The 23829-nt window shown below is 43.8% G+C and overlaps 1 protein-coding gene across 1 annotated transcript in view; it reads left to right on the top strand.

The window, feature by feature from the left end:
- ADAMTS17 (ADAM metallopeptidase with thrombospondin type 1 motif 17) overlaps positions 1-22774 on the top strand; it is a 168872-nt gene extending 146098 nt beyond the window's left edge. Inside the window, exons 21-23 of the mRNA XM_027688787.1 lie at positions 1678-1830; positions 15940-16117; positions 18346-22774. Coding sequence (XP_027544588.1) covers positions 1678-1830; positions 15940-16117; positions 18346-18497 — 483 coding nt within the window. The 3' untranslated portion in view covers positions 18498-22774. The remainder of the gene's footprint in view (positions 1-1677; positions 1831-15939; positions 16118-18345) is intronic.
- The last annotated feature ends 1055 nt before the right edge of the window (positions 22775-23829 follow it).

The raw sequence follows: 23829 nt of genomic DNA, 5'->3' as shown, positions 1-23829 counted from the left end.
CCTGGAAGGATCCATCTGTGTATCCAGCAGAACTGTACCTTGTGCTGGTCACAAAGCTGTTCCATCCATGAGGGGGTCACACAGTAGATGGAGTGGAAGGTTTCCCAGATTTCCAAGGAGTCACTCTGTAGTGCTGTGAAGTATTTAAAGGCATGTCTGTTTGCTTGCCAGCTCATAAACGCTTGTCATTCACGTCCTTAACAAGGGCAGCAGGTCAGAGCTGCCTGGATTGTGTTTTAAAGATGGTTAGACAGGCATGCTGAGATTTGTCCATTTGATGTAATTTATATCAAGCTGATGCTTGTTTCCAGCACAGACCCCCTGGATGGAGAAGCTTCTTGGAACACGTTCAAAAGACCTCACAGAATATCTCATATCTTCACTATTTATTCAGTGTCAGATCAACTGTCTTTTCCCTGCTGATCCCCTGAAGGGGAGAAACTCGACATGCCAGAGGAGGTTGGTTTTAATCTCAGCTGGTACATAGGTCATTTTTCCACCCACCTGTCCCCAGTGGCTCTGCAAGAAAATGTCTCACTCTTCACCACTGCAGTGGCATGAGAGGGGGAAGAGCAGGCAGAGTGGGGACATGGATTTAGGAGGCTGTGACAGCATCAGCAGATCTGGTGCTCTGTTACCAAACTGGTTATTGAGAACAGAAGGTCACTCTAAACAAACCTACGTCCTGAGGACCTCACTGCCATTGTCCAAGCTCGCTTGGCCCCGGCAGATGAACCTTAGGATTAAAGGGTGGGCTCAGTTCAGCGCAGGCTGTGTCTCACCTAAAAAATCCATTGCGCAGGCTGGAAAGGTAAAAGACCTTTCCCCAAATCTTCGCTCGCGAAGACTGGCCATTATTATTATTGAGAACAGAAATCTGGTTTCCATTCGTGCCAGTGTCATTTTCCCACCTAGTACAGTCAAGGAAATCAAGACAAATTCTCCATTAAAACAGATTTTCCAGCCAGCCTTTGGCAAAGATAACAACTGGTTGACCAGATATCCTTGCTCTTTAGAAGCTACTTCCACAGAGCCCAGGCACAAAATCATTTGTGGGTAATTTGTGCTCACTCCCGTGAATGTTGGTTTGTTAAAATCCTTCAGAATTTACATAGTGACGAGCATGTGGCAAACCAACAAGTGAAAGTGATGGATGGATGAAGGTGTTTCATGTGAGAACTGTGATTTTGCCATGATATGTCCAAGCTGTACTACAGAAACATAACAGTGGTCTCAGGCTACTGTGATTTAAAATTGCATTTATCACCACCATTTATCACCCTTGATGCATCCCATGATACATCAAGGGATGTGGCAGTTCTGTGCTGTAAATCTCAGTGTGTACTTTCTCAGTATGGATGATGAGCTCTTAAACACCAGATTTAGTGGTTTTTTTCATCTGTAACACCGATTCCAGCAAAGAGCCAGCTGATATTTTTCAAAGAAGGTTTTTTTTCAGAATTGCCTCTTTTCATAAGTAAAATATTTCACTAGCAGATACAATGCTTTCCAAATTACTCATTTATGAGTGGCTGAGATTATTGTAATAAAATCTTGCAGATTATCAGTTTCCTCAGTGTTCACAAACCCAGCTTTTCCTTTGAGTTGTGTTAGCAAGGTAAAAATTATCGTTTCTAAGCATCCTGTACCAAAACCCAAATCCCTGCTGTTTTGCAGTGCTCAGCAGACTGTGGGAAGGGGATCCAGAAAAGAACAGTGACCTGCACAAACTCTCAAGGCAAATGTGATGCAGCCACCAGGCCAAGAGATGAGGAGGAGTGTGAGGATCACACAGGCTGTTATGAGTGGAAAACGGGCGATTGGTCCAAGGTAACAACAGATTTAACAACAAACACTACCTGTGTTTTTTTTTCTAAGTGCAAAGATGTTCATAGAGCTGTCTATATTAATTTAAAGTTTAAATATTTGGAAAGGAAGGGTTTAACTGGTTTTGGAAGTATTGCTAGGCTTTAAACCCACCCATTATGCCATTTGTAAATCAAACATTGCAACAGAGGCTCATGAATATGACCAGCAAGTTTTAGAGAAATGTATTAGAGAAATCACTTTAGAGAAAAGTATTCCAAGCAGGATAAAACTGAATATTAGTTGACAGCTTAACTATCCAAAGGCAAAACCCACACAAGGCTCCCACCACAGGTGGACTTGTTGTCAAAAAACTGCTTTATAAATGATGCTGCAACTGCTTTTGATATTTCAAAAAGCAGACTCTGAACAGTTCTAACAGATTGAATTCTATGGAAAAGAGTTCATTAGCAGTATCTTCCAGGAGTGCAGGGAACTAAGGAGGTGCCTCTTGTCCAACCTGGACAAGCTAAAAAGTAAATAGCAGGAGGTTGGTTTCCTTGAGTGTAAATATGTTAAAAAGTTAAAGAGCTCAGGACCCGATCGCTGAGAAAAAGGGGGATCTCACGAGGGGCTGTGGTGAGTTTTGTCTCCCTCAAAGAATCACTGTGGAGCTGAGAAGAGAGCTGGGCTTTGGTATTTCTGTCCCATAAGTGATTAATCTGGAGGTTTGGGAGAACCATTGTTAAGCTGAATAATACTGTGGGGAGGTACAGGGAAGCCTGAGCAGGTACACAGGGTACCTGAGAGCACTCCCAGCTCAAGTCCCTTCCTCTCCCCTGTGCAGGTCCTGCATGCAGAGCCAGACAATACACTGTTTTATTACCATGGGTGCAAGACTAGAGCTGTGCAGCTGAATTTCAGCCTAGTCTGGGACTTACCCAGCATAGCCCAGTCCTAGACTCGTTCCAACCACCTGAAATGAAAGAAAGCCGTGAGTTTAAAGACAGAGCCAAAGCCATTAGTCCCCTCCTCAGGGCTGGAGTTTACTTTCCATAGACCTGTCTGAACTTAGTTTCTGAACTTGGTTTCTGCAGTGACATCAGTGGAATTAATTCCTGAATGCAGTGGATTAAACCAGAGCAGAGTCTGCTCTGTATTTGCATTCTGATCTTAAAGTGATGCTTGGTTTTGCTGGGGAAGGAGGCCTGGCAGTGTCAGAAACTCAGCCTTTGCCAGTGTTGTTCCTAAAGCATCCTTTACATTGCTGACTCTGTGTTTGCATAGAGAACTGTAATTTCCCAGGAATATTATATTCCAGTTTGGTTTTCATCGTATCTTTCTAACTGTCCTGTTCTTTAAAACAAAAAGCCTACTTTGTGTTGTGGAATGTACAGAATGTGCAGAAACCACTGGGATACAGTAGTTGCTCTTTGCTTTCCAAAAACCCAAACTCCAGCAAGCAAAATCCAAGGAAGCAGAGGCCCAGGATGGGCAAATTGGCTTATCAGTGATTGCATTTTTTTGTAAGAATTGCAATTATTTATGTATCTATCCTGTCATAGATACATGGATTTAATGCTGTCAGTGCTGGAGAATGCAGGAGGAACCTGCCACATACAAAGTGTCTGTATTTATGCTGAGCCAGGAATTTGTATCACAAGATGTTTAAAGTATTGAACATTATTTTATTCATAACCTGGCACTCAGAGTCCGTGCAAGCTGGCCAAAACAAACACTCCCCACGTGTTAACAGGTGAAATGACATTATTTATTTAGTTATTTATTTGTGGAGTTTTAAAAAGTTTTGGCATGCCAAATTGCCCCAGATTCTCTTTGTAGGGAGGAATATGAAATAATTGTGTATTCACTGATGACATGGATTCAAAGTTCAGCATTGTGTGAGTAGTTCCAATCTGATAAAGACCCTGGCTCACTGCTGGGAAGGCTGCAGTTGTACATTGCTCACAGTAAATAGTGTTGTTGATAGATTTAATGTCTGCATGTAAGCAGGGCAGGTTCAGTGCAAAATCACTTGTTATTTGTGATTCTTAACTCAGGATCAGGATCTTCCCTGTGCAGAAGGGCACAAAAAACTTATGTGCTACATTTGTGTCCTCCTCCTGTCTGCAGAGAGCTTGTGCCAGTGCTCTGCTTCCCAGGAATTTCACCCTGTGTGAGTCCAGCAGGATGTTCTTGGACTTGGATTTGGTTTATAATGAGCATTTAAAATTCTAGACATATTGGTTAATTCTGACTGGACACTCAGGTCACACAATTAGATTCTTATTCTCTGAGTAGAAGGGTAAAAAAAGGCACCACTGGATTGCTAGACAAGGGTATGGGAAGGGACAGTTCTTAGAAGAGAATTTATTGTTCCAGAAACACAGATAGCTGAAATGTTTGGTGTGGAATTCAGTTCTTCACAAATCCTGAGAGGAGAATTTTCATCATGAGGATCCAGAAGCTTTAATGCAGGGCTTGGACTTAGGGGGACTTTACAGCTATCAGCAACTCCAGCTTAAAACAGCTCCTCCTTTAAGGAAAAACACAAAGTCTGTAGCAGTTAGACTATAGTGAACTCTTTAAAATTCATCCTTCCAGGGCAAAATTCCACTGTAAAACATTTGTTCCCAGTCCTATAAAAATCACTGTGAGGAAGCTTTGTGCTGACTAAGATGGAAACTTTTTCCATTAATACAAATTGATCTCAGAACAAGCAACAACTTTGTGCAATTAATTTCCTTGTGCATTTGTTATTTATTGTTAAGAATCATCAGGGAAGCAAGATTTAGCTAACAGTGGTAATTATCACAGATTGAAATAACGGGCTTTGATGCTTTGTGTGCAAACAGCTTGCCTGGTGATTTGGCCTCTGATCCTTAATTTCCCAGACCAAGATCCTTTGAAGATGCCGGGAAGTCATGTAAGAAAGAGGCAAAACCTCATTTAAAAAGTCAAGTCCAGATACAACTTGTAAACAGAACAGGCTGTTTGGGTGGCAGTGACAGTGTTATTTTTATATTAGTAGTGGTTGTTTTGTAGAACACATGGACTGTGTGTGTGAGAGGACAGCTCCCAGCCCTGTATAAATAACTCACTTCTGACAGCAGTGGATATGGTTATCCTGTATAAGATCCTGGATCCTGTTGCATTCAGCAGAGGGGCAGCAGTAAAACCTCCAGACCTGTGCCAGACAAGTTGTGGTTTTATGTTCTCAGACCCTGTGTAGAGGAGGTGAGGGCAGGAGGCAGGGCCATGCCAGTCTGAAACCTGCACCCACCAACCCAAACCTCGTCCACTGGCCTTAGCAGTGGCTCTGCAGCCACTGCCCGTGCTCTAAGGAAGAGGAATTTTATTCCATTTTCTGACAGGTTTATTTGCAGATGGTTCTTACTGTGTATTGTAGCTGTGGAAAGCTTTTGGAGCTCACTGAGCAGGTTCAGGAAGCAGTCCTGGCTGTCATATTTGTATATTCCCAATGTATTTGCAGCATATTTCAGGTGTTGCACAAGGAACCGATATATCTTCTTTGCTTTGCAAACACATGAGGCCAGGTCTGTAAACTTAATTTAAATGTCTTTGTTAGCCCAGTGCTTGAGATTACCAGGCTGTACTGTAATTCTGAAGACAGAGAGTTGTTCTGTTACTGGGAACCTCCACATCTTCTCTGCATTGCTGACACTTCTCTTTTAAACCTATTCTCTTACAGGGATATAATTATTATTTTTAATATTTAACTCAGCATTGGTATTATAAGTTTCGTAAATAAACTGTTTCTGACCCCCAGTCTTTGAACCAAATAGAAAAATGGATTGCACAGTGCAAGACCCACTGAAGGTGTTAATCTGAAATGATTCTTTTATTGTTGCCTGGATTCTTTAGAATTGCAATTCGTTATATCATCCTTTTTTATATATGATGCAATATAGAAAAGGGAGTCCAAGCCATCTCCCATTCAGTCCTTTCTTCCAAGAGGAAATTCCACATCCAGTTTGCATTCAGCTAAAGAAACAAACATCTCTGTACACTCGTTCTACTTTGAAATAGTTCCTCCTTGTTTGAAATCTGAGCTGTTAAATGTTCTAGTGCTGGAAGCATTTTTGCATTTCTGTTGTAGTTGTGCTGGTCAAAAGAACAAACACAGGTTGCTCCGTTTCCCAACACTTGCCTCAGCCTCCCAGACTGCTGAAAATGTGCCTCTTGATGCTTTAGCAAGACAGTAGTTCATTCTTTCATGATGAATTATATTTTTGCTGACAAACTTTATGTCGAGGATTACATTCCTGGGAGGAATGCAGGCAGCCTGTGAACAGAGTGTGTCTTTATGTGTGCGTGGCTCTCTGGGAAGCTCAGCAGGACTCGCAGCCCGGGGCTGCACCACTCCCCTGCTCCAGGCTGAGCTGGCAGGAGCAGTTGCAGGACTCAGACTTGGCACTGGAGTCGTGGAGAACGTGTCCCACATGATGTGGGATGCACTGCTGGCCTGCTGTGGGGAGATGGAGTTTTGCCCACCTGTGGTGGTGACAGATCTGTGGTACTTGAAGGTGAACAGCACCAGGGGCTGCTTTTTAGCTACACAGGACTCCCCCTCTGTCCTCAGCTCTCTCCCCTTCTGCTCCAGCAGTGATGTAACAGGGAACAGAAGGCTCAGGGGAGACCTTACTGCTCTCTAGCCACCTGAAAGGAGGTTGTGTGCAGGTGGGGTTGGGCTCTTCTCCCAGGCAACTGGGGACAGGACAAGGGGAAATAGCCTCAAGTTGCACCAAGGGTTCAGGTTGGATATTGGGAAAATTTTCTTCAGTTGGAACAGGCTCCCCAGGGAAGTGGTGGAGTCATCACCCTTGGAAGTGTTAAAAAATCAAGTTGATGTGGCACTCAGTGCCATGGGTGGTGTTCTGCCAAAGACTGGGCTTGATCTTGGAGGTCTTTTCCAACCTTTGATTCTATGAAGGCACTCACATGCAGAAGTACAGGCCAAGGCTGTGTTTTTTGAGTGCCTTTCCTCCAGCTGGCCTTTGGACTCTTTCTAGGGTATAATTGAGGGCAAGATTATATAGCAAGAGCAATTCTCCACGAGATTTTTATGGATTTTTCTTCATTTCCAGTTTCACTTAATTGTCTCAGTATTTTACATACCTTGACATACTCTAATTCTGCCCTGTGACTGCAGTGCTGTATTTGGAGCCAAGGGCACAGAATGGTTCAGGGTCCCCAGTTATATTTTTTTTACTGTTCTCCTTTAAACTGGTATTATATCAAGGAAGGTGGAATTACAAACTCCATCGTTAGCACTGACTTTCACAAGGGGCATTTTCAGCTCTGTGGGTGGAAGTTTAAACATGCAACTTCTGTCCCCCAGGCAACAATTTAGCTCATTAACCTATTATATTACCTGGCCCAATGAAAAGATTTTTAGAAGAGGAAAGACACATAGGAGCCTTGTAGCATGTTGGCTTTGCCATGTTTTTTCTTTGCAGTTACAGTGGGTTCTCTGTAAATACTAAGGCCTGTATTAATCTCAGATAACCCAATGTAAATCCAGGGTAACTGTCTTTCATTCTTCTCTGCAACCCACTGGCCACCAGCCAAGGATCTCACTCAGCACAGTGGGTCAGATATCAGTCTCTCTTGCATTAGTGTAAATCCAGATTAATTCAGGCACTTGAGTTAGCGCAGGCTTGTGCCCGTGCCACGCAGAGCAGGATCTGACCTGATGGACTGTGCAAAATCTTTGGGCCTTGGGTAGGAACCATCCCAGATTCGTGCTCTGAGGTGAAAATAAACATGTGACACGTCAAACTGGGCTTCAACTGGGAGAGAAAGCAGAGGAGAAATATTTTTTCTGCCACTTTATGTCTTTTATAACCCCCTGGCACAACTTTCACTGCATTCAGAAAGGTTGTACACTCCAGAAACTGGACAGCACTAGTGAGGATCAGCTTGGCAAAGTGCTACATTAAACAATATTCTTGTTGCCAAATAATGTCAGTAGTGATAAAGCACATTTGAAAAACCACCTATAGCCACCTGTCCTCCCTGAGCATCAGTAGTTGCCAATTCCTTTACAGTATTTTGCTGAGCCTATGAAATCCTGGCTATGGATTTTCATCCCAGGAGAATATTAACAATAGGGAGACGGGAAAAAACCCCTCATTTCCTATAAGAAAAATACTGGCTTTGTGCCAGACCTTGAGGTGTTTCATACAGGAGATCAGCAGTCATTCATCACAGTGGGTGGTAACAAGGATTTGTAATTGCAAATTAATTGTTCTGGCAGGATTACAGTAAATCTTATTCTCTGAGAGATAAACCCCCAGCCTTGCAGTGCACCAGAAAACATGTTGGGGTTTGTTTTTTTTCCAAAAATACTCTACAGTCTTCCAGTGCCAGGAAGGCATATTTTCCAAGCTCCAAATGATTGGGAACATCAACAAAATCCTCTATATGCCTCACTTTTAATGATTAATTCCCATTACATGATAAGAAGAGTAAATCAAGGACAGCTGTGGTTTGTGAGGTGGATTCAGAGCTGTTATAAATATAGAAGCAAAACTGCCCTTTGTTCTAACATTCATTACAAATTCATGGCTTGACCCAACATCTGTTTATGATAAACCACGGACAACTTGTTAATTCTTAGTAAAGGTCATAACTAAGTTCATCTTCTACCTTGGAGAAAATAACTTTTCTTGTTGAATCGAGAGAAAACTGTGCAGGAGGGATGGTGGCTTCAAACTGCAGTGGCACAGCAGAGCTGACAGACCCTTCCCTGCCACTTTTCCCCAGCAAACAACTCCATGATTTATGTGCATTCAGCACCACTGGGAGGTTGTCTCCTGGCCTCACTGGTGCACATCAGTTGTTCTCCAGAAGGTGGTAGAGCTGGATGTGGCAGGAGAGGACCCAGCAAACTTTAGGATTCAAACCCTCTGCTTCTGTGGTCCTGGACATGACCAGGAGCCAGAGCATCAGTGTGTCCTAAATCTAAGTCCTGCCCCATGGACTGCTCGGAATTGTGGCTCCCTGTGGTTTGTTCCTCTGGCACGTGGTCACTGATGTGCAAACCACAGCCTGTGTTGCCAACAGCTGATCTCAAAACGCCCCTCACCACAGGAGATGGGAACAAATGACCCAAAGTTGGTTATATCAGCCAAGGACTTTAATTTGCACAATTCATCAGTGAGGTGAATCCCACCCCTTTTGCTCTTTGATTCTGTGTCCCCACATCTGTGGGATGTCTTCAGCTGTGGTCAGAGGTGTAAACATTGCATAATGGCACCAGAGCAAGGTTGAGCTTGGCCTAGGCTTGGTCTAACAGCCAACCCCAGTCAGTGCAGCTCTACTTGGAAACCCAGGCATGGAAAAGGAAGAGGTGCCAGCTACAGTGCTGGCCGTGTCATTCCCCTGGGCACTGTTGGCTCCAGAAGCCAGTGACTGCTCCTCGATTGCACAACAAATTGCACAGCTCATCTCTGCTGGAGTTTCTGGGAACATCCATAGTACAAATTATTTTGAAGGTTCCTTAGTAAAGGAGAACGTGCTACAAAAAGACCAGATCAATCAGTGTTTTGTTTGAAGTGGAGCACGTTCTGCCTCAGTGTTACTGTCTCATATTCCAGTGCAGCCTCCAGTGATCCTGTTAACTGGAAGAGTAACTTCCCTTTTTTTTTGATATTTTTATTTAAAAGCCTGGTCCATTAAGTGCATTTTTTTGATGGAGAGTTAAAGCCTCCACACCAAGATCAGTGGATTGGAAATGAAATTCCATCGTGACTATTTTACTCTTTTCTTTTAATGAGAAAAAGAAGAAAGAGTGAAAGACAAGCCTGTTCAAATGTATTGGCATTTGTTTTCTCTGAGTTACTCTGAGATGTTACAGTGTCTGGGATCATGTTTTTAAAAATATGAGCAGTAGTAATTCAGCATTTAAAGTTTGTAATACATATATGGAGAGGATTTTCCTCTTGAATCCTTACAGCACACCATATATATTATTAGCAGGGACTGCTGTAATTTTGCAGTCTTTCCAATAGCCTTCTGAGATTTGTAATGACTACTGAGGCATTAAGGTGACAGTCTTCCAGAACACCTTTATGGAGCAATTAGTATCAGTCTGCTGGTGGTCCCTTGATTGACTGTGCAGAGAGATGAAATGCAGTGTTAATTAGCAGCATGTCAAAGCTGAGTAGCTCCATGTCTGGAGAATGCTCAGGCAGGACTGAGGTGGCAGAGATGAGCAGCCTCTTGCTGAAGTTAAATAATCCTGAAGGAATCCTTGGTTTAATTACTTTTTTTAATAAATTGCATTGAGGTAGCATTGATCATTAACTGATGAATAACTGATAATAACTAATTATGCATTCAGTGGAGCTTTGGCTCCCTAGATACTCTTTCAGGCTCACGTCTGGGGCAGGACTCAGGGTGGGACTAGAACTCAGGTAGCCCCTAAAAGCCTTGCTCAGCACAAGCAGCACACACTGCTGTGGGACAGGGGGAATCCTGAAGCATCCAGCCTGGCCTGAGTTCTGTGATCCCAGGGTTTCATGGCTGTCCATTACTGTCTGGGTAGACTAAAATGAACTTCATTATGCCTTTTACTCTGGGTGTTTTTCAACATGAGTTCCTTGCAGTTTTTCAGGTGGAATAAGCTCTGGAGTTTTTCCACTTTGTACCTGCCCCAGATCCAAACATTGCACACGTGCTATAGGTGTCTGTGGTGCCCTGTGGGCAGTACTGCATCATTTCGCAGCTCTGCTTCATCCTGCTCTTGAAATCCACTTTGAAACCCTGTGAGAAGTAAGTTCTGCCTGAGTTCTAAACTGGATGAAATGACAATTCCTCATCAGCATCCACCTGGGCTCCATTGCAGGAGTACTTGGGGGCACTGTCCCTACCCAGAATATTCATGTGTTCAGCCCCTAATCTCTGAACCCTCTGGACACAATGGAACTTTTCAGAATGGCAGAGTCAAGCTGAACTGTGCACTGAGACAAGCTGGATGTGCTGGTCAGGTCTCAGGATCGAGCAGTTTGAAAGCACAGCTGTAGGCAGTTTGCAAAAATTGCTTCTCCCTTTTCCTGCTAAGATACTGTGACATCAGCCACGAGCATTTGCTGCCACAATTTATTGTTTCTTCCCATACTGAGTCAGAAGGGTATGCTTTTTTTTTTTCCATGGCTAAATTAAACAAATCAGTCATTTCACAGAAGTTTCCAAGTGAAAGCTTGTTGTAAGCAAGACCAGATATGTTCTTTTACAGATCTGGGGTTCAAAAAGAGGAAAAAAAAAAAGGGAAAAAAAAAAGAGAAGAACAAGGAAGCTTGAAAAACAGCTTACAGTTTCCTTCGGGCTAATTAGATCTTATCAGTGAAAAGGCAGATATTTCTTTCTTTAGCATGATGCTGTGGTGAAAGTTGACCTGGTGTTTATGAAAGCATATTGCACACTCCTTTTCAGCTAGAACTGTGGAATTTAAATCAGTGATACTCATAAAAAGCCTGATGTGAAGGTGTGTGGAGCACTGGCTTTCAAAACACACTTATGTGTATTGTTAAGGTCTGGGGAATGGAGCAATTACAGGACCTTTTGTCATTCATCTCAGATGCTGGGTTAGAATGTTATTGATAGGAACTTGTCTTGCTTTCTTTCTGGCTTTCATAGAGGCAAGAAATAAGACCCCTGAGGGAAAAAACACTCTTCCCTGTCCTAACGCCTTGAAATAGTTGAACTCTGAAGTCAGTAAAGCGTGACTGGATCGCTCAATATTGGAGCTTTAGCCACAGTGTTATCCTTGGCTTCAGCAATTTACAGCAAACTGGGGACAAACCAGTATCTTTGAACATCAGATGGCTGCAGAGTGATGAATTTAAAGAAAAAAAACATCTTGCCTACAGCTTAGCTGTGAGTGTCATCCTGAACTGTGTCTCCCTCCAAGAAATCAGCCTTCGAAACACTGGAGTGTGCTCAGGGTTGGCTGAAGGGGTGCTGTGCCCTTCTGCTGGAAAAAGCAAGTCTCTTACAAAAAAAGGGTAACATCTGTCCCTTAGAGGTGAGAAAAGTGACATTTTAAAGGTGATGTGTGGTCTGAGTGTATCCCTGCCTCACCAGCAGCCCTCAGCTAAGGCATGAGCAGTGATTCCTGATCCCACTCGGTCCTGAGGGGATCACGGCCTGTCCTGAAGGGATCACAGCCTGGATGTCCTTTCTGGTGGGAATTCTGTACCTCTTCTGTCCCCTCTGAGCCTCAGCACAGGGATTCTTTGGGCTGGTCTCTCTCATGTGTTCCTGAGCTCTGCCCTGGCTTCATACATTCTTATTCCCCTCTCTGTCTGTCTTTTGTAGATCAGGAGTTGACGAAGGCCCTGACAGATCTCAGCACTTACTGTAAATTCATTCTATTTTAATACCTAATATTCTCCTGAGGCATTTGCTTTCAAAGCAATTAGACATCTGTCAGCACCTTTGGTAGGTTGCAAGCTTTCAGATCAGTATCCTAAGGTGGAAATAGCATTCCAGCCGAAAAATCAGAGCTTGCTCTTTAGGTTGGAGTTTTTCAGTGAGTAAATCTTCTTTAAGCTGATGAATGCAGCTGCTGCCTTGACAATTTGTGAGTTTATTTCCTTCTGGATATCCCCACTGGCTTGCATGTTACTGCCAAAGAATGTGAATTGAGGCATTTTTGTCTTCCTTTTGCCTTCTCAGGCCGAGTTTGAACTGGGAGTTACAGGGGCTCTCATTAGGTCCATTTTTTGTAACTGTTCATTAACCCTCTCTATTTTACAGTGCTGAGCAATCCTTTGATCTTTGCATGGGGGTGGATTTCCACTTTACAATGGCTGTATTGTCAGTTTAGGGCATTATGGTCAAACTCCATGAATTCTGCATGTGCATTTTCCTGACAGGGATATCACTGGCAGTGCCTGGAGGAAGGGAAAATCTACTTTTTTTTTGTCACCAGCATCTCTGTTCAACCCCTTGTCCAAGTCCCAGCTTCCCAGAGGAGGCAGCTTGCTGGTGGGTTTTCCCTAGTGAATCCAGCACTGAAAATTGTTCTGTGGGTTTGCTTGCTTGCTCCATAAACATGAGGGAACAGAGAGCCTGTAGCAATGCATTTAGCTGTCCAGAGGAAGAGGGAAGGTATTTATGGGAATTTGCTGTTCAGTTGGAGTTTGATTTTTATGCCTCTTTTAATGATGTCCTCTTTTCCTAGTGCAGCATGAGTAAGAATTCCCCCTTTGTATGTATTTTGTATCTATTCCTATTTCCTATTGAAATTCCTAGGAAAGAGACTATCCAAGTACAGAGTTGAAAATTTCGTCTTAAAATAAGCCAGATGTCCAACCTTCCTTTAGCTGCCAAACCCTAAAGAGTTCAAGAAAGATGTTAAAATCTGTCTTCCTGGCTGTGAAAAACTAATTGCATAGCATAGGTGATGATCCCAGTCTCCCAGGAGAAGGAATAAAACTGCTCCAGGCAAAAACTCTGCTGTTATTTGTCTGAGGACTGGAGTTGGCAGTGTCTGTGGAAAAAGGTTTCATTGCTTGCCCTCCTTGCTGGTTAACAAATGCAGAGACAGGAACACAGACAAAGGTAGGTGAGTGTTTGTACGTTGGTATCTGAAAACCTGATTCACCTGATGAGAAAAATGCCGTTTTCTTTCTTTTTTTCCCTTCTTTCCCCCCCACCATCCCTCTCTGTTAGGAGCATTTGTAAGCACAGGGAGTGCTTACAAGGCAGGGAGAGAGGTTTCAGACTCACTGTGTTCCAATCATGTGAAGGAACCCCATGGCCTGGGATGTTTTATGCCTGTGTGGTAACAGCTTTTCTGTTTGTAAAATGGATGTACAACTCGCTCCCCTTGCAAAGAGTTTGGGGAGGATTAAGGTTAGTAAAGCACTGAGAAGACTAAAAGTGCCATTGAAATCCTGAGGATTAGAGGTTGCATTTGACCAGTGATGTGGAAGGGCCTAACAGTTGCATTTCTCAAGATAAAAACTATTCACTTTAAATCCAGTGGCTGCATTCCAGACTGGTGGAAGTCACCGAGGGCACATGGTGCTGGGGAAGAGCAGAGGGACACCCAAAACTAAGGAACTGCCCAGATCTCACTGCAGAAGCTCAAGTTATGAAGGGGGTTTCAATAAGGGACTTTAACAATTGCTTTTTGGAACAGCTCACTGTAGGGAATGGAAAGGAAGGGTTCATTCAGCATAATCCTAAATCCATAACTGTTGTTGAGGTATTAATAGACAGTGACTAAACTTTTATGTAAATCCAACATCTGAAAATCTAAGTGCGATAGTATCTGTCATGAACTAGTTGACCCTAAATTGAAATAAGAAGATTGTAAACAGAAAACCCCCACAATTTTTTTTTTTAAATAAGTTCCGAAATACGTGTAGAATTTTAATATAGCACAACAGCTGCCTTCAGAATACAAAAGTTCCAGGTCCTGGAGGGGGCTGCATTGCTGGAAACATGGAGGTAAAGCTGCACCCCAGGATGACTCAATGGCAAAGTCCACGAGGGGTCTGAGCCAGAGATTGTTCCAAATGGAGAAATTCAGTCCTAGAGAAAGGCACTGGGAGAAAAAAAATAGGAGTAAAGAGCAGTGGAGCATGGGGGAAAATAAGAAGGGCAAATACAAACTTGATGAGTTCACCAAATATAAGAAATGTGTTTAATAAACTGTCATTAATGTGAGTGACTAAAGGAGAAAATCAGATGAAGAGCAAAGGTTTACTGCTGTATCAGATGGTCTTTGAGAAGCAGCAGGAGTTTCTTGTGATACTTCCAGAACAAAATGACCACATCTTTGCTGTGCTCACCTCATGGATGGGAGAAGAGGCCTACACACATCCATGTGTTTTACCCTTGGATGCCAGTCTTACACCATCCATACTGCACACACATCCTTTGTACTTGGACTTCAGTCCAGCCTCAGTGCTGCTCGTCTTCTGAGCCTCCTCAATGTTTGGCATTCTCCTTTTGACAGTTACCACTCTGAGGTGATGGTGTTTTTCCAGGAGAAAGCTCCAATGTCCTGACTTTGGTCAGAAATAGCAGAGGACAGGAAAAAAATGATCTTTTTTACATCATCCTCATGATACCTCCCGAGTGTTCCCTCACCTCCTCCTCTCCCCCATCATTTGTTTGTGTGTGGCTTTAGCAGAAACAGGAATCTTACCCAAGTCCTGCAACCCATTGTTTCTTTATGTTAAATACAAGGTTCTTTTATTAACTCCAGCTGGTGCACCTCCCTGTGCTCCCTGTGTTTGCTTTATTAAAATTGAGCAGCGTGCAAGTAGGACATTGTAAATCACAAGTGACTGGGCCAGAGGAAGAGAGAGGGAGGGACTCCCATTGTAGGACAACAAAGAGAGCATATAAACAGCCTGGGCCTCCTGGCTAATGGCAGCCAGAACTTGTGAGTGCAGTTTGCAATTGCTCCCAGGGGGACAGACAAGTGCCAGACAGTTAGCAGGGACAGATGAGAGGGAATGCTGGAATACCTGATGTGTTCTCTCTCTCTATGTGGAGCAGAGCTTCTCAGAGGTCTGGGCATGCAGGAGCTGCCAGCCTCTGCTGTAATCCTGGGATTTATCTTATAGCAGTACCTGGCCGTGGTCATCGTGTCTGTGGAGGAAGCCTTGTTACACCATCCAAGTCTTGGAGAGAAATTTTAAACCAAGACAACCAGTACCACTGTCCCTCATGGAGAGGGAGACGGAAGCTGCTGGTCCATAATTAGGCAGTGTACATTTTCCAGCTTTGCCTCTTCATGGCCAGTGCAGGGAATTGCATTTCTGCCTGCTTGAATCATGGGCATCCACAGGGACAGTCAGAGTAGACGGACTCAGAGTAAGTCCAGACAGAAAGACAACAACTTCCTTCCCTGTGCCAGCAGAGTCCCTCTGCTCAGAGCTCCCCCTGATGGTGCAGAATCCTCCTGGACAAACCCAGCAGCCTTATGAAGGTCCCTGGCTGACACCATGACCCTGTTGTTGAGTCCCCAGCACCACAGTGAGCTGCTGCTCTGCTGCACACTCAGCTCTGGCAGTGACTTCTGTGGTGTGCAAGATCTGGAACCCTCTGTGCCCGGTGCCTGTCTCAGTGTCCTCTCTCCCGCAGTGCTCCTCCACCTGCGGGAAGGGGCTGCAGTCCCGGGTGGTGCAGTGCATGCACAAGGTCACGGGGCGCCACGGCAGCGAGTGCCCGGTGCTGTCCAAGCCAGCAGCCTACAGGCAGTGCCACCAGGAGGTCTGCAACGAGAGGATCAACGTCAACACCATCACCTCACCCAGGCTCGGTGAGTCGGGGTCCTGGGGGGAAGGTGCCGCCTGGGAAGGGCCAGGCAAAGCCCTGTGTGATAAGAGTGGGGCTTCAGAGGTTGCCCAGAAATTAGGAGAGGGCACCCCCAGTCAGACTCCAGACTGAAGATCTAGTGTGGATGTGTCTTACCAAATCCCTGCCTTAGACTTTGCCCAAGCGCTTGGTAGAGAGCGCTGGAGAGAGCAACAGGAGCACACAAATGGTGGGTGATTGATTGATTGATTGATCACGGAGGTGAGGCAGCTGACAGGTGTACCTTTCCCCATCACAAACACCTCCACACTCGTCCTGTGCTGCAGTGAGTGTAAAGTGTGATCATTTATTCATCAGTGCCCCAAGGGAACTACATGACCTTGAAAAGTAGAGCACCAGTGTTTGGGTTTTTTTCCTTTCATCTGCTGCCACATGAATGTGGTTTGATGAATTGATTTGCCCAGGGAGGCAAATCAAGCCTCTTCCTGTGACTTTCTGTCACTGTCCTTCTCCTCACCCTTCCTGCATCCCCTGTGTCCCTGGCTGAGGTGGAAATATGGTGATAAGCTATCTGTTTCCTGAAACGCCTTAACACTGGATTTAAAAAACGTCAGTTGTTAAGGCCTCTGTTAATACAAATTTATGTATTTTCCACATCACATTTGCTCAGTTTATAAGGGGATACAAATATAAATACACTAAAAATAATATCTTTCCAAACTTCATCCCTGTGTGTTCAGCCACAGCTCCGAGAACCAAGTTGGTTTCTTTACATTTCACACATCATCACCAGTAAGATGAAGCTAAATTAATGAATCAGCTGTACTGACACAGCCACATCAGTGCCTCCCATCACATTTTGGTGCAAAAGTGTGGGTTGTAAACAATGCTGTAAGAACTTACCAATGCTGAAAAGAACAACCTCCTCCCTCACAGCTGAGCTGGTCTCGTAGGCTGAGAAGCCTCTAACACACCTGAAAACACAGAGCTGCTAAATAATAGAGAACCATTTTCTAATAGCGCTGTCCAGTGTTAAATAACACTCAAACTAGAAGTGGACTTGAAGCTTCTGAACTGAAATTTGTTTCCCAAAAGTTTACCAGATGTTTTAAAAAAAAATGGGAACTATCATTCTTGCAAATTCAGTCACGCTGAGGGGCTTCTAACCCCTTTTGGTAAAGAACATGTGAGAGTACTTCCCAGATATTTTAGCACTAAGAACATAGTGGAAGGAAAACATTTCATTTGAGAAGTAAGCCCTTGATACACTGATGAGACAAGAAATCCATCCTAATTCACATTTTAGGACAAAGCAATAAAACGCCCACGTGTTTAGAAGACTGAGGAGGCTCAAGTCCCTGCTGAAAGTAGTCTGCAAGTAATTTGGGAGACTTTTGTTTCTAAACCAGGCTTGGAATCACTGGGGCCAGAAACAATGATATTTGATATTAACAGAAAGATATACCATTGAGTGTTTTGCTCTTCTTGCTTATAAACAATTCTAATTGGATTATCTTTAAACAGAATTTTCTGTTTTCTGCAATGGAAACATCACCAAAAAAAAAGTATTACACAGAAAAAAATTCCAGTAGTCTACAAAACCCATGCTACCTTGTCCCCACTCCAGAATGGTTTTCATCCTGGGTAACATTTGCAGAAGGATTTAAGTGTGGGGGGTCACCTCACCTGTCCTTTACATCTGTGTCTCAGTGAAGACACATTCCGAGGGGTTTACCCTGTCTCTGAGGCACCTGAGCCATGTCACTGCCTCCACATGCTTCCTGTCTTATTTCACAACTTTTGAGGGACTTTGGACCTCTGAAATATTAGTCCTAGCCTTGTTTGTGGCTCAGTTTCTATTATATAAAGTCTCAGATTCATCAGGTCTGTCTCAGATGTTCTTGCAAAATATGTAATTTATTCAGCTGCATCACACGGCTTCCCATTGACTGTGAGGAGTTCGTGGGCTTATATCTGGGCTGATGCTTTAGTCATGTTGTTCATCCAGGCCTGTTTGTCACTGAGACAAAGTAGGTGCAACAAGAGGAGGTTTGCATGTCCAAGGAAGGAAGGAAGCACTTCCAAGATGCTTCAGTAGCAAGAACATCCTCTGCTCTGCAGCGCTGACAGCGAGGTTGGCCCCCTCTTCCCTCAGTACAGGAGTTTTGATCACACCTGCCCTGCTGTTCCCTGGCTAATCTGGTAGTTTGTGCTCTGTTTTCTCCCCCAAAGCTGCTCTCACCTACAAGTGCACGGGGGACCAGTGGACAGTGTACTGCAGGGTGATCCGGGAGAAGAACCTGTGCCAGGACATGCGGTGGTACCAGCGCTGCTGCCAGACCTGCAGAGACTTTTATGCAAACAAGATGCAGCAGAAGAGTTAATGAACCTGTGCCACTTCCTAGAGTATTCCAGCTGTTGGTGTGTAAATCACGGACTAGTAGGTCTGAGTACTGGAACTTCACGAGTTGCTACAACATGGTGGATCCCAAAGCAAACCCAGTGAGACTTGAAACCAACTCTACAGACTGGATACCAAAGTCGTCCACTCATCCACCTGAAAAACAACAACCAGAAAGGGTCATCTCAAGGAGCCAATCGTTTTAGAGTGTTTTGACATCCTTACATTTTTCATTAATGCTTTTTACTTTAATATATTAAATCACCAGCCACTGGATGGCTTGCTACCATAAAAAGGAAAGGACAAGAGTTGCAAAGTGATCACATTGGATAAGGTTATGGTACCTCCATGGAGGAAGGCCTCTGGCAAAGTAATTCAGCAAAGGTAGAGACATTACTTAATCTTTTAATCTTGGCTTTCATCTGATGTTTTCAACTCCCAGCAGTTATCCCACTGTAGGGTGGGCTTGGAGGGACATGCATAAATGAAAGGCTTAATTTAAAGAGAGGATTTCCTGTAAAAGCTTTTTAAAACTGATAGCAGAGAATGGACATCTCTGAAAATCCTACAGAAAACTCAGCATAATTATATCCAACGTTCCAAGTCATATTTTTAGAGCCACTAATAGGGACTGCTTTTCTTTCTAATTTTAAAAAACAATCCTCTCTCTCTTTCCCCCAGAATAATAGAGTTTCTTTTATGAAATCTAATTTTTCTCTGGGCTTAATGAAATGAAAGCTTTTTAACAGCCGTAGATAGTTGTTTTTTTTAAACAAGAACCATTTACGTGAGATGGGAGAAGCCAGAAATCATTCCATCCAGTAGGGCTCAGTGAGGGATTGCTTGGCCTAATCTCTCTCCAGTTTTTAGAAGTCAATCAGATAATGAGACTTGTTGCTTTTTATGAGGACTGTGAAACTGGATAAAATTGGAACAGAAACTGGATTTGGAACAACCTTTGCGAGAAGGATGTAGTGGGGAGCACAGCAGGTGTCTCCTGTCTCTGGGCTCTTGAGCACAGCTGAGGTTATGTAGCCTTTTGAGTCAAAAGTAGTCAGGGATACAAGACATTCGAAGTGTAACCTGGAGCTCGTGGAAGCCCTGAAGCTCAGACTTCCATTGCTTTCAGTAAGGGCTGGGAATTCCCTCAGTTGTTGGAATGCTCCCTGTCCCACTGTTGTGGTGCTGTCAGGTTTGGTGCTATCAGATTGGTGCTATCAGAGCACTCAGCAAGTGCTGCACACAGGATACCCTCCTCCATGTCTCTGCACTTTAAACCAAACTCCTCTCTGTGATGTGAGGCTTGAAACAGGAGCTCTGCCCAGGGCAGGGTCTGTCCCCTCCATTGTCACACAGATCAGTGTCTCCCTGTCACATCTTGCTCTCCAATAAGTATCATTTCCCGTGCCAGGGTCCAAGGCCAGTGGGGCCGTGGTCAAGTTTCAGCCCCCTCCTCCTGACAGGAACCAGAGCCCTTTGGATAATTGCAGCTTTGGACTCGCTCTGGAACTGCCTGGGACTGTTTTACTCCTGGGATCTGAGCACAGAACCAAGCCCAGCTACTCCCCCAGCCCCTGGATTGCAGCTCCCACCTGGCCCCAGGTTGTCTTTGTTGCTGTTGTCTCTTTTTATCAGTGCAGGGAGGGATAAAGACTCTTAGTACCAAACGTATCTTTAAAGCAACTTTTTCCTCCTTATGACAGTCCTTTCCATATCCAGGACCTCACTGCAATAACGCATTATTAGCATTTTATTAAGGGCTAAGTTTTTCAAGCACAGGAGGGGGATAATGTTTATCACAGACTAACACTGTGTGGGCTTCACATTTGCATTTCTGCTTAGTAGTGCAAATTGAGTGTGTGTGCACAGCAGGGCTGGCCTGATGCACAAAGGCACCTTTGCACACCCTTTTTTTCTCAAGTGCCTGTCTCAAACAAATCTGCTTTCCAATGCCTCAGATGATTTTCTCTATCAGGGAAATGATTCCAGCTTGGTTTTTGTTATACTGGGTGTTTTTTTGGCAACTTATAATCAGGATCAGACCTCCTTTTTCTGTTATTCCTACCCTGTCACCCAAACACAGAGGTTGTGTAACTACTTAGTGAGTAATCAGTGGAAAATGCTGCTGGCAGGGGGGACAGGGAAGATTTAGACAATACCAGGGTGATGTTCAGTGGGGCAAATTAGCAGGTAGAAGAACTGCTAAGGAGAAAGTTCCAAGAGATCAGACCCCAGAGGACCTGGTTTATACTGGTAATTCACAGCAGTATTTTCCCCTTTGTCTGCAGTGACTCTGGGACTGTCCCTGCTGCCTCCCTGCCACCACAGCCACCTCTGGGTCCCTTTACATCCCTCACTCAGTTTGGAGTTTGCTGTTTTTCTCTTAATGGGCAACATTTGCCCATGAAGTGGCCCAGCCCAATAAAATGCCACCCCTGTGCTGAACATTTGTGGCATTAGGAACACTCAGGTTGGGCTGGTGAAGGATTTGCCATTGGGTTTCTCTGCTGTCTTGGCAGAATAACGTGTGCATTTATCAAAGGTGCTTTTCAACAGCAGGGAACATTTTCCTTCCGGTGCTGCTCTGTCACCCTCTCTGGGCAAAGGTGGGCTCCTGGAGAGGTGCATAGGAGAAGGAAGGATTTTAGTTCTTCTGGTTTTCAGTAATAGTTTATTTTGACCACTGTCCAGAGCAGGATACAAAGCTGGTTAGACCTGTGGCCTGTCCCCATCTCCTGGGTTCTGGACTCAAAGGACATTTGGGTCTGAGTTCTGGGTCTTACCTAAGGAAACATGAATTTACAAGGAATTTTTTCGACTGTCTGAGCACTGAAAAAAACACCTCCCTTGCTCTCACAGATTAGCATGCATCAACCTTTTATGTTTTATAATCAACCCCCAACATTAATTAAAAACTGGTGGCACAACACAGCTCCATTTTATTCCATTCTCTTACTTCATATGGTGACAACCTTCCCATGTTATAATAGCCAGAAAAGTAACAATAACAAATTTAACTCTGTTCAATACTCCTGCACTTCTGTTTTGTATCATTTTATAGGAGCTTTGCTATGAATTCACAGCTCTGCTCTGCCCTCAGTTACCACATTCTGGTGAAAAGAAAAGCTGTTTGTTTCAGTGTATCTATGACAATACTTTTTTTTTAGTTGTTGGTAAGAGACTGATGCTCTTTTGATTACAGTGGTGGTATTTCCATATTGTAAACAATACTCTGTACTGTTACTAAAGTACTGTACATTTCTAGTTGCACAATTGTGTTATTGAGTGTAGATTCTCACTATCTCATGTATGGTGCTATTTTTTGTTGGTGGAAAAGAATCTTAGCAGTCGATTATTGCTTGATATTTTATTATAATACAGGGATATATTCTCCATGGCAATAATATCATTTAAGTTTTCTCATTACAGAGTGAAATGTATATATTTTTCCATTAGCTAATTTGCATATGTACTGTATCCATGGTAATTTTCTTCTTGGTGCTGGTTATAAATAGAAAAGATAAAAACAGTCAAACTGAATGGAACCAGTTGTAAATGAAAGCCAAAAAAAAAAATAGGAAAGAGGATCATTCAATTTTCAACAAATTGGGTATGTTGTATAATAAATTTATTTTTTCCATGACAACTTTAATAAGGTTTCTGAACTTGAAACAAAAATACAAAGCAAACCAAACAGCATGAAAATTAAGAGAGAGGAGTGAAACTGTAAGTAAATACATTGTGCATCTGTCTAATACTGGACTGAGACTGGGATTTGGTTAAATCTAAGCCAACTTCAGTAGCTGTGGTCAGTGTAAAAGGTCACGTGGCAGTAAAATTCTGACATCTCACAGTTCCCAGTGTGCTGACAAATCAGGAAATGATGGGTCTTGTCCTGGTCAGGTTGCAAAATAAAGCACAGGGATGTTAATACCTGAATGATGCCTTGCAAGGTCTGTGCTCAGTGACACAACAGTAGAAAATTCCTGTCTGGGAAAAGCAGGCCAGGCTCTGTTTGGGATATCCCTGTGCGTGCCTGAGCTGGAGCTTGTGCTTGGGGAGAGGGACATTTTGGAGGTGCTTTTGGGAAAGGTGGTTTTCCATGTGTGCAGCACCTCGCTGTGTGTTTGTTGGGAGCAGTTCCACAGGCACCACCTGATAATGAACAGTGCTGAGCATGTGGACATTTATATTGGAGCAAAACTGTCCCATCCGTTGGGAAGGTCTCTCCGTAACCTGGCTCCACACTTCCCTGTGTGAAATAAACGGAATTACTCCAGTGTCAAGTGTTTTGGGTGTCTTTGTTGTAGGCACTAGGCAGAATCTTTGTGCTGTTTAACTCCCCCCTGGCATGGTAATGATGTTTTTTGCAGACAGCTGCACAAAGCTACACCTGTAAGATCCTCTCCTGTTCCAAAGATGCCATTGTCTGTATCCCAGTCCAATCCTTGTTAAAAGGACACTTCTTGGAGATGGGAGCTGCATCTTCCTAAAGGACCCTTAAAGACTCAGGAATATGGTTGAGTGGTTGACTTGGCAGTGCTGGGTTAAGGGTTGGACTTGATGATCTCAAAGGTCTTTTCCAACCTAAACCATTCCGTGCTTTTATAACAAACCACAGCACAGTTGGTGTGAGAGTCCTCCCAAAATGACTTCCAGAAATGGAGCTTTTGCTTACTTTAATAATTTACTGATCTCACACTGGCTTCTTTGCCATGGCGCTACATGGATCAGCTTCCTGGTTTTCCGAGGCAGCCTTAGGAGACACCAGGCCCTGCTGCCATCACACACAACTGTTCACAGCAGCAAAACTCCTGGAACTCCATCCGAGTGTTGCTGTACATTAACAGATCATCGTGTTTGTGTATTGCCTGGAGTCAACATCTGATTGCAATTGTTGACCTGTTTGAACAATAAAACGTAGCTCCAAGCCCTTGGAAGCCAAAAGGCTTTACATTAAGCTGGGATATGGCAATGGGAGGGAGGGGTGTAAGGAATGCTGTCATACATTTGGCTTGAAATGTTCCTGGTATGTGCCAATATCTCATCTATAAATCCAGTAGGCTTATGTACTTAGTTTGCCTATTTTGCATGTTGCCATTTGCTGCTTTTCTCTTATTCCTAATCCCCACCTCCTACCCAAACCATTGCCCTTCCCTGTGAGCTCAGTTGGTTTATTTATTTAAGACACCTCAGCCAAGATCACTAAGGGCAGGTGGGGTCAGATGGCTCCAGTGCTCTGGCACTGAAGTACCAGGAGGAAAATATAATCTCTCCTCTGCTCCTTGGAGGTCATTTCTGCCTCCACCAGCTCT

The sequence above is a fragment of the Neopelma chrysocephalum genome, unplaced genomic scaffold, assembly GCF_003984885.1.
Source record: "Neopelma chrysocephalum unplaced genomic scaffold, ASM398488v2 Primary Assembly neopelma1_75, whole genome shotgun sequence".
NCBI lineage: Eukaryota > Metazoa > Chordata > Aves > Passeriformes > Pipridae > Neopelma > Neopelma chrysocephalum.
Note: the sequence above shows the minus strand (reverse complement) of the source record. Positions and strands in the feature narration are given on the sequence as shown.